Consider the following 15,160-nt stretch of genomic DNA (forward strand, 5'->3'; position numbering starts at 1 on the left):
GAAAGCACTGAGGATTATTTAGAGAAGGTAGATAGTATTTGTGTGTGTGTAAGTGTGTGTTATTGTTGAGTTGTGCGTCGGCAGCGTTTGATGCCACTATTGATGACAAAGTTGTGCAGAAAGTCATGAAGCCACAGAGGAATTTGATTACCTTCATCCATTATCCGCACAGTGAGCGACAGAGAAGCTCGCCATCTGTCATCCGTTTCATTTGCATCGTCAACACCTGCCCTGCCTGTTTACGACTCTCTCTCTCTCTCTCTCCCTCTCTCTCTCTCTCTTTCAATTTCTCTCTATATATATGTCAGACGGGATTTCTTTTTTGAACATGCTTTTAATGAAATAATTTATGTTTTTCATTGCCCTTATAAATATAGAATAATGCTATTTAAATAAAGCGTTTTACGCATGATGAAACATTCACACCTTGTGCTCAGAGAATAGCGACAGTGATGGGAAGAATATTCACTCTGGAGATTTGGAAACATTTTTAATAATTCAGATACTATTCACTGACTCTATTCACTGAAATTCACTGAATCCAATGACAGTGGATACAGTTTGATAACGACATACAGTTAGGGATTAGAAGCAAGGTTTGATTACATACATTTTCTTATGACTTTATTTGTAAATTCAAGCATATTACAATTTACACGTGTAAAAGAATGAACGAAGTCTGAAATATTTCTCTTATTAATCTTATGCTCCAATGATATTATGAACATTGATTATGAGGCTTTATTATTTTTTTTAAATACATAATAAACCACCTAAAAAATAAGACAAATTGTATTTCAGCATGGGTTTAACAAACTACTGAAGGCTAAAACCAATTCTATTAAGTCTATTTAGAAATATTCTAGATGTTTCCCTAATATAGAATTTTCTATAATACTATAATATTTCTATATGTGTATGAATTAATATACTAATAATTCATTTTATCTATATAGCGCCTTTCACAAACCCAAGGTTGCTTTACTGAGTAATCAAAGGAAAGGTAACATTAACAAAATAAATAAAATTTAAATACATTTAAATAAAAATATATAACAGCCGAACAGTTTAAGGAGAAACATAGCTATTCTGTAAGAAGTGGTTAGCAGAAACCACAGGCATAGCAAGGAAAGGAGAAATGAAGTTAATTATTTGTGAGATGGGAAATAGTTTGTGAACATGTGAACCTGAGTTTTGATTTAAATAAGGCAAGACTCGGAGACAGAAGACATCTCGGAGATACTGGAGGAATGCGTTCCAAAGCGTGGGAGTTGTGGCACTGAAGGATCGAGCTCCAACTGTAGAGAGTTTAGTGAAAGGGTAATATAGAATTTTCTATAATACTATAATAGTTCTAGATGTGTCTCCGATACTGTAATACAGAAGTTTCTGCATGCTCCTACAGTATCTCCAATACCACTACATAGAAAGTTCTCTAAAACTATAACCTATCGAGATGTTTCTACGAGTTTCTCTAATATTGTGTGAGTTCTAAAAATTTATCTAATACTGTAATATAGATGTTTCTATACATTACCCTAATACTATAATATAGAAATTTCTCCAATACTATATTTCTAGATGTTTCTAGAAGGTTCTCTGATACTATGAAAGTTCTAGAAATTTCTGTCATACCGTAAACTAAAGATTTTATATTAATGCTATAATATATAATGTATATAGATGTTTCAGTAACACTTTCACTGAAGGCCACAGACACACACACATATCTATATATATATATATATATATATATATATATATATATATAGAGAGAGAGAGAGAGAGAGAGAGAGACATGTTATGCATTATACACATTATTATAAATATTTATGAAAATGTATTACACTGTATTTCTATGTTTATTAGCAATGTTTTTAGGCTAATAGCAAAGAAACTCTGTTTTATTTTGAATAATTTTGAATAGTATCCTTATTAATAACTGCAGGATATAGTTGACTGTGTATTAATGAGTGATTTAAGTGTAATTTTGGGCTAGATCCAATTGTTACAAATGTAATATTGTAAATTATTTTTTTAAAATATGTCTCACTTTAAATTTGTTAGATGTGTTAGGTTCTCTACTTACAATGCAATCCATAACGCATAACAGATATTTCCATAAAGTGCAATGCATTTGCACAAACAGTTACAACAATATGTATGTATAATGATTTCTAAATGTATTATAGCATGTTATGAATGTATGTGTTGATCATTATAGATACGGCCTTCATAGGAAATGATACTGAAATTTCCCCAGTGTTGTAATATAGATGTTGCTAGAAGCTTCCCTAATGCTGTAATATAGAGGTTTATAGAAGTTTCCCTAATGCTGTAATATAGAGGTTTATAGAAGTTTCCCTAATGCTGTAATATAGAGGTTTATAGAAGTTTCCCTAATGTTGTAATATAGAGGTTTATAGAAGTTTCCCTAGTGCTGTAATATAGAGGTTTCTAGAAGTTATAGTAAACATAATAAATGTTCCTAAAGGTCTATATTTCTATCTCTTCACTCTCATTTGTATTTCCGTACATCCTTTCATCATCTCACAAAATTATCTCACCCGCCATCCCATTTCTAAATTAACCCTCCAACTCCTGACCAACTTGCTTCACTTCATGGCTTTTTTTCAACCCCAAAAACCTGAAAGCAAGTGAAAACATTTTGGTTTCATCCTGCACCGCTCCCTCGTTCCCTCGTTCCCTCCCCCTCAGATCCCCAGGTGGTGCAGGCGACTGTGGGGCCCATTAGCGCCTGAGTCGATGCCTCCAGCAGGCCATGCGTGTCCCGCCTGACGCATTTTTGGATCCCAACCAAGTTTTCTCCCCACCATGAGAAGACAGCTCGGTCCTCTCCAATCTAACGTTCCCAGAGGACGGGGGGGGGGAGTGAAGCATCATGGGATTGTGGTGAAGGTGCGGCGTTGGACAGGATGGGAGAGGTGCCGTGTGGAATATTAATGGCTGTTTAAAGTGAGGAAGGGTTGTTAGTGATGGAGAAGAGCTCTTGGGAACATTTGAGGTTTAAAGTGGTTATGAAGGACAGGAGGAATGCATGAACACTGTGTGTGGCATTGGGACAGTTCAGCTAATTAGTGCTAACGTTGCTAACGGTGAATGAAAGGTAGTGTTGCTAGTTAGCAAGAAGTAATGCTAATACCCCCAGCTAGTCCAATTAACATTATTTGACAGAATTATTTATTATAATAGTTAATTTTGCAAATTTTCTTATAAACATTTTAATTTGTGTCTATCTAGTGCCTTTTGTGATGTTCCTCACAGTTACATACCATACATTACTCAATAACTGATGCTATTATAGAGTATATTACTCTTATTATTTCAAGGTAACATTCTTTAATCAACAAATCTGTAACATTTCTGTCTGATATTTATTCCTTCACATCCCATTTCACAAAACAAACGACGTAAACGTGCTGTACATGGACGCAGGAGTAGCACATATGCTAATTTAGACTTCATACCTTCACTTTGCGACACTAAATGACTTTGACTTTGTTGCATTTGTTGCAGCAGCGCACGGCTCTGTGACTATTAGAATAAACACACACTCCCATCTGCCAGAGGTTTTAGGTCAAGAACACCTGAACCTTGAGAAACGCATCGACAGCGTAACACTAAAGGCAAATGTGTGTGTGTGTGTTGCGAGGAATTAAAATCTTCAAAATTGCACTTTTACAACCATTAAATGGATTCCTTCAGCATTACCATTACCCAGTATGTAAATGTGTAATGTTCAGCTCTAGTAAAGACTTATTTTGTCAATTCTGCTCGTTTTTTACTCTATTTGTAATGGTTAGCTTCTGCTTAGGCCATCTGGTTGAACTATGAAAAAAAAGATGTTTAAGATTATGTTCTCCTTCACTTCCATGTCTGATTATTACTATTTCATAATTGTGGACAATGTTTATAAGGCTGTGTTTAGATATGAAGCAGCTTTCTAACTTCCTGTGTTCACTTTTTTATACTAACGAAATTTAAACACGTCTCTGATTAGAGTTTCTCTAACACAAGTAAATTTCACTGACATTTATAATACCTTTCTTCTAAAGTACTGTATATGTTCATTGAAGTTCAGGGGTTTCGCTTGCTTGTTTTATTTAAAAGCACAAAAAAACTTTGATATGAACTGTTTTTATGATGACTGAAACTAAATGAGGATGACACGGCGATGCAGCAGGTTGTGTTGCCGCCTCACAGCTCCAGGATCCCCGGTTTGATCCTGAACTTGGGTTATTGTCTATGTAGAGTTTCTCCTTCTCTCTGGGGAAAACTCTTTATATTCTGAAACCTTGGGCTGACGTGAGAACGTTTTGACAAGAACCCTTTACATTCCCAAAAACTGACAACAGTTTCATATTTACATTCCTCTACCTTGTTACTGAATAATGCTTTAAGATGAATAACTAAAAAAAAAATCCTGGGGCACCATGGAGTTAACATAGGGTTATTTTAATTAACAATCATTTCATACATTTCTACAAGAGAGCTCATTCATTCATTTTACTTCCACTTTTCCTGGTGGGGGTTGCAGTGGCAACAGGTTGAGAAGGTCAGCCCAGACGTCTCTATCCCTGGCCGACTCCTCCTGGGAGTTCCTCAGACGTTCCCAAGCCAACTGTGAGATATAATCTCTCCAACAGGTCCTGGGTCTGCTCCGGGGTCTGCTCCGGGGTCTCGGTCCAGTGGGATATGCCTGATACTGCTCTAGTGGGAGCCAAGCAGGGGGCATCCTTGCAAATTATTCCTCTCAATTCACAGAAGATTCTTTTGCTTCAGGCATTCAGTTTATCTGTAGTTACACAACTACATCTGTTGTTGCACAGCTAGGACACTCAGGTATGGAAAGACTGTTTTAGAGTTGATACAGTGGAGCTTTGGACAATTCAAATCTTTAGTCTTGATAGAGTTAAAACTCTGAAGTTGATACCATAAAGTTTTGCAGTTAATACCATGAAGTTTTGGACTTGATAATGCACAGCTTAGAACTGATTATATGAAGCTTTGGAGTTGATTGTATGAAACAAGGGATTTTATTGTGTGAAGCATTGGACTTGTATATGAAGTTTTGGAATTGATTGTATGAATCTTTGGAGTTGATACCATGAAACTTTGGAGTTGATTGTGTGAATCTTTGGAGTTGATCGTGTGAAGCTTTGGAGTTGATTGTATGAAGCTTTGGTGTTGTATATGAAGCTTTGAAGTTGAACATTTGAAGCTTTGGAGTTGATTGTTTGAATCTTTGGAGTTGATACCATGAAACTTTGGAGTTGATTGTGTGAATCTTTGGAGTCGATCGTGTGATGCTTTGGAGTTGAACATATGAAGCTTTGGAGTTGATCGTGTGAAGCTTTGGAGTTGATTATGTGAAGCTTTGGAGTTATTTATGAAGCTTTGGACTTAATTGTGTTTTGGAGTGAATTGTGTGAAGCTTTGGAGTGGTATATGAAGCATTGGTGTTACCTGTGTGAAGCTTTGGAGTGATACATGAAGCTTTGGAATTGATTGTATGAAGCTTTGGTATTAGTTGTGTGTAGCTTTGGAGTTGATTGTGTGAAGCTTTGAAGTGGTATTTTAAGCTTTGGTGTTAATTATGTGAAGCTTTGGAGATGATTGTGTGAAGCTTTGGAGTTGTATATGAAGCTTTGGAGTTGATTGTACGAAGATTTGGAGTTAACTGTGTATAGCTTTGGAGCTGCTTATGTGAAGCTTTGAAGCTCACACCATGAAGCTTTGGAGTAAATTGTGTGAAGCTTTGGAGTTATATCTGAAGCTTTGGAGTTGATTTTGTGAAGTGTTGGAGTAGAGGTGTCGAAGCTTTGGAGTTGACTGTGTATAGCTTTGGAGCTGCTTTTGTGAAGCTTTGAAGTTGATACCATGAAGCTTTGGAGATAACTGTATGAAGCTTTGGAGTTAATAGTGTGAAACTTTGCATTTGATTGTGTGAAGCTTGGAGTTGATCTTGTGTTCTTGTTTTCCCCTAAATTACTTCCGATTTTGAAGACATTGATTACTTACCATAATTATCAGCTTCTTGTAAACAGAAAATCATATGCACATAAACAACATAGTTCTAGTCTCAGGCATCTACCCTCCTCCTCCCTCCTTCTGAGTGCATCCAAGCCCTGGAGCTGTGACTCTGGAAGTTTCTCTGCTGTCCTCAGGCCTGATGCCAACCTGACCTCGCTCTGCCATGCAAATGAGTTCCTGGCTGCTAGTGTTGTGTCATCTCCTGGCTGTCACCTGCACCCTCCCCTCCCACGACGCACAGTTTCCACACTTCTTCGGCTTCTTAAAGCCATCTAATTAAAACACCAAATCCCCCCTTGCTTCCCTTCCTCCCCTTGCTCTCTCTCTTCTACATTCACCCCCATTCCACAGGAGAAATCATTATTAGGAGTTTAATGGGGAGATTTTCCCGGCCCCGGCCATCTGTGGCCCGCGCAGAGCTAGAAATTTTGGGAAGCGCCGACAATGTGACGAAAACTGCCCATTTTTTTTCTCCCTCATGCCATTATGCAGCTGAAGGAGGTTCAAAAGCACTAAATCACCATTATGAGGGCAGAACATTTTTCACTTTTAATCACCCAGATTGATATTAACAGCCTATTTATTTTAGCTGATGCCTCCAAGGGAATCTGTTCTTGTTTCAGAATGAGTGCGTGCCCTGATAGCATTTGATACGGTTTTGACTATGGATCGAATTCATTTATCAGTATGTCCAGTTATGTAACATTAATTCAGATTAGTTCATAAGACACAGTGTGAACTGAAATTAAACTGATATTTAAATAGTTAACTTCTCATCTTGAATGGTTGACTCCAATTATTTTGGGTCATTTGCTAACACTGGCTAAATTCGACTTTTTTCATTTAAAACATACACTTTATTCAGTGCTTCTGCCTAAAAAGAAACTGATTTGGGAAGCATTACATATGAGCTCAGTTTGTAATCGCCACACCTTTACATCTAATCTATCACAATATTCAAAAAATGCAGATGACATGGAACCTGCATGCTAGTTCTGCTAGCTCACTGACTTAAAAAGCCTAATCCGTGTGAGCTAATCCTTAGCAAATCACTAACAACATAACAATGCAAATCAAAGCTTAGATGCCAAAATCCCACTCATTTCAGCCTGTAACAAATGTGAATAAATTTACTAGCAGCTATATGTAGTGGCTAGCTAGCTTAATTTCTGTTACTCCTGAAGAAGTGCATGGTTGTCATGATATAATTTTTAAAAAATTGGCTTGTAATAATTACTTGCAGAAAATCTGTCAATGTTAAACAAGACTCAGATACCTAAAACCTACACATATCTAGCCGTGACAAATGTGAGCTAATTTACCAGCAGCTATCTAGATGGCCAGTTAACTTAGCTTGGGTTAGTGATGAACAAATTTCAGGTTGTCATGATACATTCAAAAAATTTGGCTAGTATTAAATTAATTGCTGAAAATATCAGTGTAAAACAAGACTAAGATACCTTAAACCTATTCGTTACTAGCTGTGACAAATGCGAACTAATTTGTTAGCTGTTGATTAGCAGGCTAGCTATTTGGGACATGGGAGTATCCAAGTTGCTAAGCTCTTTATAAGCTCTTTATATATATATATATATATATATATATATATATATATATATATATATTTAAACTTTTTAAAATATATTTATCCTATACAAATATAATACTGAGTAACTATGAGGTGGTTCTATCTGAATACACAAATACGCTCATATAATATATATGTATATAAGGAATACAACTCTAAGTGACATGCTGTTATAGGAAAATAATCAACAACAGGTTGGTGTAATGCAGCCTAACAGAAAGTGAAGTTTCACCCGGAAGTTGATTATTTTCCAATAACAGCACGTCCTGTAGTGTTTTTTTCCACTTATACCGCAGCCATCTGCAAACCATTTTAATATATATTTTTTTTACTTAATTCCAGATTGTCACATCATGCTTTTTAGTCAGAATCCACAATTCAACAGCGCTGTGGTATAATAGATGTTAAAGTACACTTTATTTTGACCTATATTACACAGTTTCCTTCTTGCACCACACACTCCCACGCTAAAGTGAGCCATATGCTCTCGTACACTTTCTGTTCATCTAATGAGCGAGACAGAGAGACAGTCCATGCTTAACCTATGAACTATGGGAAAGGACCTGTGTATGCCTGCCAACCCATCTCTCTAGGCTCTCTCTCTCTCCACATACACTCACACACACACACACACACATACAAACCGCAGACACCTCCTGTTAGGGTTGCAGCTGTCACACTGCCTCGGCGTTGCAGATCTGAGGGAGTGAGAGGGGAAGTGTGGTGTGAAAGGCCTCCAGGTTCTTCAGTCTTCAGTCAGGACTCCAGAGACACACCTGCTGAACACACACACACAGACACCACACACACACACACCCTGAGCAGGCAGGGCACACCTAGTAAGTCTTCGCATCCTGTTCAAATGCATGGCACTGTGCCCAGAGTAGAGGATTAGACATCACTGATTCAATTCTTGAACTCCTTTATATCTCGCAAGCACCGCACGCCCGGACTGTCCTTATGAGCTCTCATTAAAACTTGAAAGTTAAACTTTTAGCACACTCGACTGATCTGATCTGACATAAGGTGGAGTCCAGTCTACATGTACAGTAGTAGCGTGTTTTCCTGCTTTAACACAAGTGTTTTGTGAGGTTACAGTGAGCTTTGAAATATCACATTGCGTCAAGCAGGGAAACTAAAGATGTCGAAATAACATGCTAGTCGCACTGCAGAATAGCAGAAATTCTGTTGTTTTTCAGCATTTTCATTAGATATTGTAGTACATGTTTAGGCTTTCCACACACTGACTGCTATTTATTCCACTTAAAGTTGATCATCAGTCAGAAAATTCATGTTATGAAACATAAAACAGTATTCTACACAGATATTATCTATGAACAGATGGTTAATGGTAGGCTACATAACACAGAATGGTGATTTAGACCTATATATAGGATTTCTTTTTATTATTTATTATTTTATTATCCACACCAACATTGAATCCTTCCAGAAAAGTCACATGAAGACATGGTTAGAATGTGAAATTTACATTGCACATGATACATCTCAGCACATTTTTTCAGTAGGGAAATTTTTTTTTTCTTTTTTGTTTTGTTTTACATGTGACTTCTCATGTGATTGATTTGTCACATTTCAGGACATAACATGTTGAAATGCACCTTGACATCCCATATTACTCATAAAATCTCACGTGAAATGTCTGATTTCACCATGCCCATAATTCCCACACAGTGCTGAAGGGAAATAAAAGTGTGTACACCCGGTGTTTGTTTTTTTTTTAATGATGAAGGCATATGACTGAACAGATTTAATGATTCGTACTATTCCTTTCTTCTTTTTATTGATGCACAGTGATATGAATGAGAGGAGAAAAAAAAGAAAATATCAGAGAAAGGAGAACTGAATATTTTTAACATTTCCCAGATGACTAAATTTATTTATTTATTTATTTGGCGGGATTTGTATGATCCGGAAATATAAGGAGATTTCTTTAGAATTTAATACGAATTAGGTCGTAAGAAAAAGTACAACCCTGAGCCCCGCCCCTTTAACCTTCACTTAAATTCGTAAGTTTTTATATAAAGACGGCTCGTGCGGATTCCTACGAATTTAAGAAGTGCTTGTCAGTAATGCTATCATTAATATTTTTCATGCAATATTTTTTATAACTCTCGACATTATTATTATTATTATTATTATTATTATTATCAAATTTAGTAACTTGTAAACGTGTGTTCAATTCCTTGAGGAGTGTTTAGATTTTTTTTTTTTAAATACACAAGCATTGCTTGTACTTGTGCCAATGTATTGATATATAATGCCGTTAAATATGTCTTCATATATAATAAATTACCCAGTTATGGCATCCCTTATATTTCCCAAACCAGATATGGCCTGGAATGGTCTGGATAGTCATATTATATACTGAATTATTTATAGCTGTTTCTTGGACAGTGCAAGCTGTGATCTTTCTGCTGTATCCATCTGAAATGCGATTCATTTGGAAAACAAAGAAGAAGAAGAAGAAGAAGAAGAAGAAGAAGGGAAAAAAAATATTCTAAGGCAAGCTGCAGAAGACAGGTTTGGTTGTAGCTGAATGTTAACCAATAAACTAAAATGATTTACTTTAGTAGAGATTATTCACGTTTTGTATAATAACAATAATAACAATCATCACTGTGAAATTTTTTTTTAATGCAGGTTAAATGTAATGTATTTGAGGCTATATTTTAAAATAATAAATGTATATTAATCCTCTCTCTCTCTCTCTCTCTCTCTATATATATATATATATATATATATATATATATATATATATAAATACATATATAATACACACACACACACACACACACATATATGTTGCATAAGAAAAAAAGATATGATTATTTGCACTTGAACACAGGACAACAAAATGTCGCAATGCCTTTTTGCAATAGTCTACTACATAATAAAGTTTTAGAAAGTTACTACAATATAGATTAGAATTATAGTCTTATTAATAATAGTTAATAGTTCTATTATTTTTTGCATGCTTTTTTAAAAATTGCTTTACAAATGTGTCAGATTTTGCCAAAATTCGTGCTGAAACCTTTATGCGGCTGTTTGAAAATAAATAAATAAATAAACAAATAAACAAATAAATACAATAGATCTTCATAAATTATATCGCCATACATTCCAGATTTATTCTGATGTTGATTTTAAATAGTACAAACGCTTTTTTCTTCCTTCATGAATGTTGTACACATGGAGCATAATTCCTGTCCTCGGATTGTTAGAAGTGACAGAATCATATTTACAGCCCGCATGAAGCAGATTCATAAGCGTTCATGTTTGTTTTGCACATGAAATGTGTTATTTTACGTGTAGAGCTCCGAGATTTACACTGCTCACCTACAGCACAAACATTTAACACAGTGAATACACACATTGCCTTTCTGAAACACCGGGTTACATTTAATTAAAAATGCGCCGTTCCTTTTTTGCATAGTTCCCTCTTTTATTCCCTTTATTGCTCATATGCATTTTGTTGTGGATAAGTTCTTTCAGACAGACTTGGATATTGATATTCTTTGTTTTTCAATTAGATAAAAATAATAACTCATGAAAATAATCGCTTTTCATGAGTTATTATAATTAATAATCGCAATGCAGGCCTTGTACAGCATACAGTGTTCCTTAATAAATAGACAACAACAAGAAAAAGAAGCAGGAGTATTAACAGTATTACTAGTGGTAATAATAATAATAATAATAATAATAATAATAATGATAGGAAATTATAGAATATTTCTTAGGCAGCACTTTTTTTTTTAAAAAAAAAGTGCCATGAAGAAATTTGCAATAATATTAATTACAAAAGTCGAATGAAAATAAAAACAAAAGTGTAAATAAATAAAATAAAATAAAATAAATACGAGACATTTAACAATATGACATTTATTAGAGTGCAGTAAATAAGGTAGTACATTTAGGTAATACAACAGACAATAAACTATGCAGAAAAATCAGGCAATGAATAATAAATAATAAATAATAAATAATTATACACATTATAAGGAAAATGAACTAGTTTCTGCCTCGCCGTTCAGTGCTTTCACCTTTGCGCTTTAATTATGATACACGGCGTTCAATTGTTCCTGGGTTTGGAAGGGCTGATTGCGCATGCGCAGCTCGTTTGGAAAGTGGCTGTCAGGGGACACTGTGTAGGCAGAAGGCCGGCTGATGGAAGCGCGTCCCGGGGCGCTGCAGCATGTCGCGCCGTACCGGCAGCTCGCGACGCACTCCGTCTGCTCGTCGGGTTTCTGAAACGAGAACACGCCGTTATAGTTCATCGGCGGGCTGAGCTGGCTGTCCGGAGACGCGCTGTTGTAATAGGAGTCATACATGTTGCAATAGGAGAAAGGGCGGAAGTGCTTGGAGGCGTCTGCACGGCTCGTTTCTGCATTTGCGTACGCGTAGGGGGCATCGCACGGAGGCGAAACGTCACTGGGACTGGCGAGGAATCGTCCCGCGTTGAGCTGCAGGCACCCCGCTACCAAATTGGTGGTAGGTTGAGATAGACCTTTGCACAGGGTTCGCGCAAACGCAACAATGTCGGGCCGAGTGCCAGCACTGAGCGTCTCCGACAAGGCCCGGATGTAGTTCTTGGCCAGACGCAGGGTCTCTATCTTGGACAGCTTCTGAGCACTTGAGTAGCACGGCACAACCTTGCGCAGGCTCTCCAGAGCACTGTTCAGACCGTGCATTCGACTGCGCTCGCGTGCATTCGCCTCCTGGCGCCGCAGCCGGGCCCTGTCCGAGCACTTGGCACCTGACTGGCGTCTTCTTGGAGTGTGCCTTTTGCTTAGGCCGCTCTCGTCCTGCTCTTCATCTTGGTCTTCGTCTCTCTCTTCTTCATCCCTGTCCGAGCGTTCGTCACGTAGATCTAAATTGTCAAACCGTTGTCTGCGATGATCTTGTTGCTCTTGTCTCAGACTGTCATGGATGCTTGAACGTGGAAAGCTTGCTCCGAACTGAGGCTCGCGCATTGCGTCTGGCTCATCTGGTGGCGCAGTCAACATTGTCCCTGCAGACAAGGACACAGTTAATGCGAGTTGGAGTTTTAGTCCCCCTGACACTTTACAAAAGGGGAGCAGGACAATATTTGCTCCCTAGTGTCTTCCTGGGACTCCTCTTGGAAAGCCATACTGGCTTTATGGCACCTGTCCAAACCAGAGCTTGTTTGTTAAAATTAAGACCAGAGGGTTTGGAAATCAAATTTCCACAAAAAGGTCATTACAATTTTTTTTTTTCCAGAGCGAAATTTTGAAATTAAGGCTTCATTACAACCCCAATTAATTCAGAATTAACCTCTTAGAAGTGCAGAAGAAACAAAATAGTAAGAATGATTATAACATTGAGTTAATTCAACACTGTAGGTGTCAATTCAGTACATTTATTATGAAAAATAGGGTACTATACAGTACCTTGTAATCAGTTAAAAATAAGGGTGGCATTTTAATGATGGCAAAGGTACCATTCTAAAAAAAAAAAATAAATTGATGATGTTTTCCCAACCTTACACACACTATACAAGTTTGTGGTGCAGAATGAAAGTTAAGTTCATTGTGGCACCAAATATATGGCACCAAATATGAGCACCATTATTTTTTGAACAGTATCTTCAAAGCTACCCTTTTTGTACTTGTGTATCTTGCACAAAGCAAACTGAATTTGGCTTAGCATTAAAACTAATTTCCTGAAGGTCCATTTACATCATTTGTGCCACTGGGAATGAAAATATACCTTTACATTACCTTACATTTCTTCTGACACTATAAGAGTTAGATCAGCACTGGGAATTCAGATGTGCAGACATCCCGAATAGGATGGTAAGGTCATGTCCTTATCTGTATCTGATATTGTATCTACACAAGACAGCAAAATCCCTAGTGCTGAATTAACATATACAACATTCATGTAAGTCCAGGTGGACACAATGGAACTGTAGGTGTTAAGATTATATGCATAATCCAAAAAAAAAAAAATGATACCGATGCTTTACATATTTAGGTAAATCATTTTAAATTTGCTTACCTGCTTTTTCTCTTAATATTTAGCTCGCATGTTCCAAAATTCCACTCAGTCTCAGCACCATGCGCCTTCCATGTGTCTACTGTGAGCCTCTTAGAATTCCTTTAATCTCGTTTTCACCCTCCTCTCACTCTCTGTCTCTCTCTCCCTCTCTGTGAGAAAAGTGACACCCGTGCCAACTGCCAGCGCGGGTACCCGTGCCATCTGCCACTGACGTCTCGCGGCGGAGCTGGTCACGTGGCGCGCTCTCGTGGGACTTCCATCCTGTACCAATCATCTGGCGCACCCGCTAATGGGCACCGTGAGGCTTTCATTTACCTACCGTCAAAAAAATCAAGGCAGATTCCAACATTGTCATGATGTCGAGGATGTACTCTGAGCTTTTTGAGGAGGTGTTTGTTTCTATGATCAATTCTCATACAGAAAGCTATACAGACTCTCCCGAAATGATGTGCCCAGTACCTGTCTTTGTCACGCGCAAGAGAACCACCTCGATTGAGGTAATAGCCTACTAATCTCAGTGCTCGTCACTTGTCACAAGTGATCAGTCACATCTCAGGAGACTGTCAGTCTGGGGAGAGTATAACACACTCTGAGAGACGAGATGCAGCTCCTGCGTTGTATAGGCTTTATAGACTAATAGAGACACAATGACTATTCTATCTGATTAGACAGAAGTGATATAGATCAGCCGAACCCAGCTGTTGTCCTGTTTGACCGAAGTTCAGCACAGTTCGGTATAAGTGATGAGTCAAATTAGATGCGAGAACAGGCAAACCACAAACTGCTTCAAAGTCTGGACCACTGGATTTGTGAATATTTTCCATGCTTTTACTTTGTTCTCATAGGTATGGGCTAGTTAGTCTGGTCCTGACGTAATTGTGGGCTGTCAGAAAAATAATTTGTTCTTGCAATCTCTGCGCTTTTCATCTTTTGTGCATTATGAAGCATAGCTATAATTGTGAACATTCTAGCAGGGATATTTTTGCAATATTACACCCTGTCAAATCTCTCCATTTGGAAATTTCAGCAGGGATACAAGATGCTACCTTGCCTGTGCTTTAAAAAATGATTCACTAACTCTACATATGAATACAGTATTCATAATAATTATAAACACTTTTATAACATGTAATACAGCATACAAAATATCTCATCTATGTAAATACTAATAAGCAGATATAGTTACGAGCATAACACTTCATAAAATGAGTATATGACTTCATAATGTCAGGTTATATAACACCTTATACTATCTGTTTATAAGATAGTATTAACACATAGACACTAATGTCATAATTCAGTATAGCATAATAAAATAATATAATAACACAACAATATCATTATGTGATTATATTTTCTTAATAACCTTTAGACATGAAAAACTAATAGATCTGCAGACTGTTCTTGAAAAGGAAGCAGCTGATATAAAATAAGCAGGTGTTAACCAGTGAAATATCATATGAATGTAACATCAGA

General features: G+C 37.1%; 1 protein-coding gene across 1 annotated transcript; it reads right to left on the reverse strand.

The window, feature by feature from the left end:
- Nucleotides 1-10,485: 10,485 nt before the first annotated feature.
- Nucleotides 10,486-13,855, reverse strand: neurod6b (neuronal differentiation 6b). Its single transcript, XM_026946132.3, has 2 exons — nucleotides 13,685-13,855; nucleotides 10,486-12,674 (listed from the first exon to the last, which is right to left on the reverse strand). Exon 2 carries the CDS (start codon nucleotides 12,667-12,669, stop codon nucleotides 11,716-11,718), a length of 954 nt encoding a protein of 317 aa, XP_026801933.3. The 5' UTR covers nucleotides 12,670-12,674; nucleotides 13,685-13,855; the 3' UTR covers nucleotides 10,486-11,715.
- Between the last annotated feature and the right edge of the window lie 1,305 nt (nucleotides 13,856-15,160).

This window comes from Pangasianodon hypophthalmus, chromosome 21 (assembly GCF_027358585.1).
Source record: "Pangasianodon hypophthalmus isolate fPanHyp1 chromosome 21, fPanHyp1.pri, whole genome shotgun sequence".
Lineage (NCBI taxonomy): Eukaryota > Metazoa > Chordata > Actinopteri > Siluriformes > Pangasiidae > Pangasianodon > Pangasianodon hypophthalmus.

Bases quoted from the DNA above. Each gene is read 5' to 3' on its own strand.
- neurod6b (XM_026946132.3), bottom strand. From the start codon at position 12,669: ATGTTGACTGCGCCACCAGATGAGCCAGACGCAATGCGCGAGCCTCAG.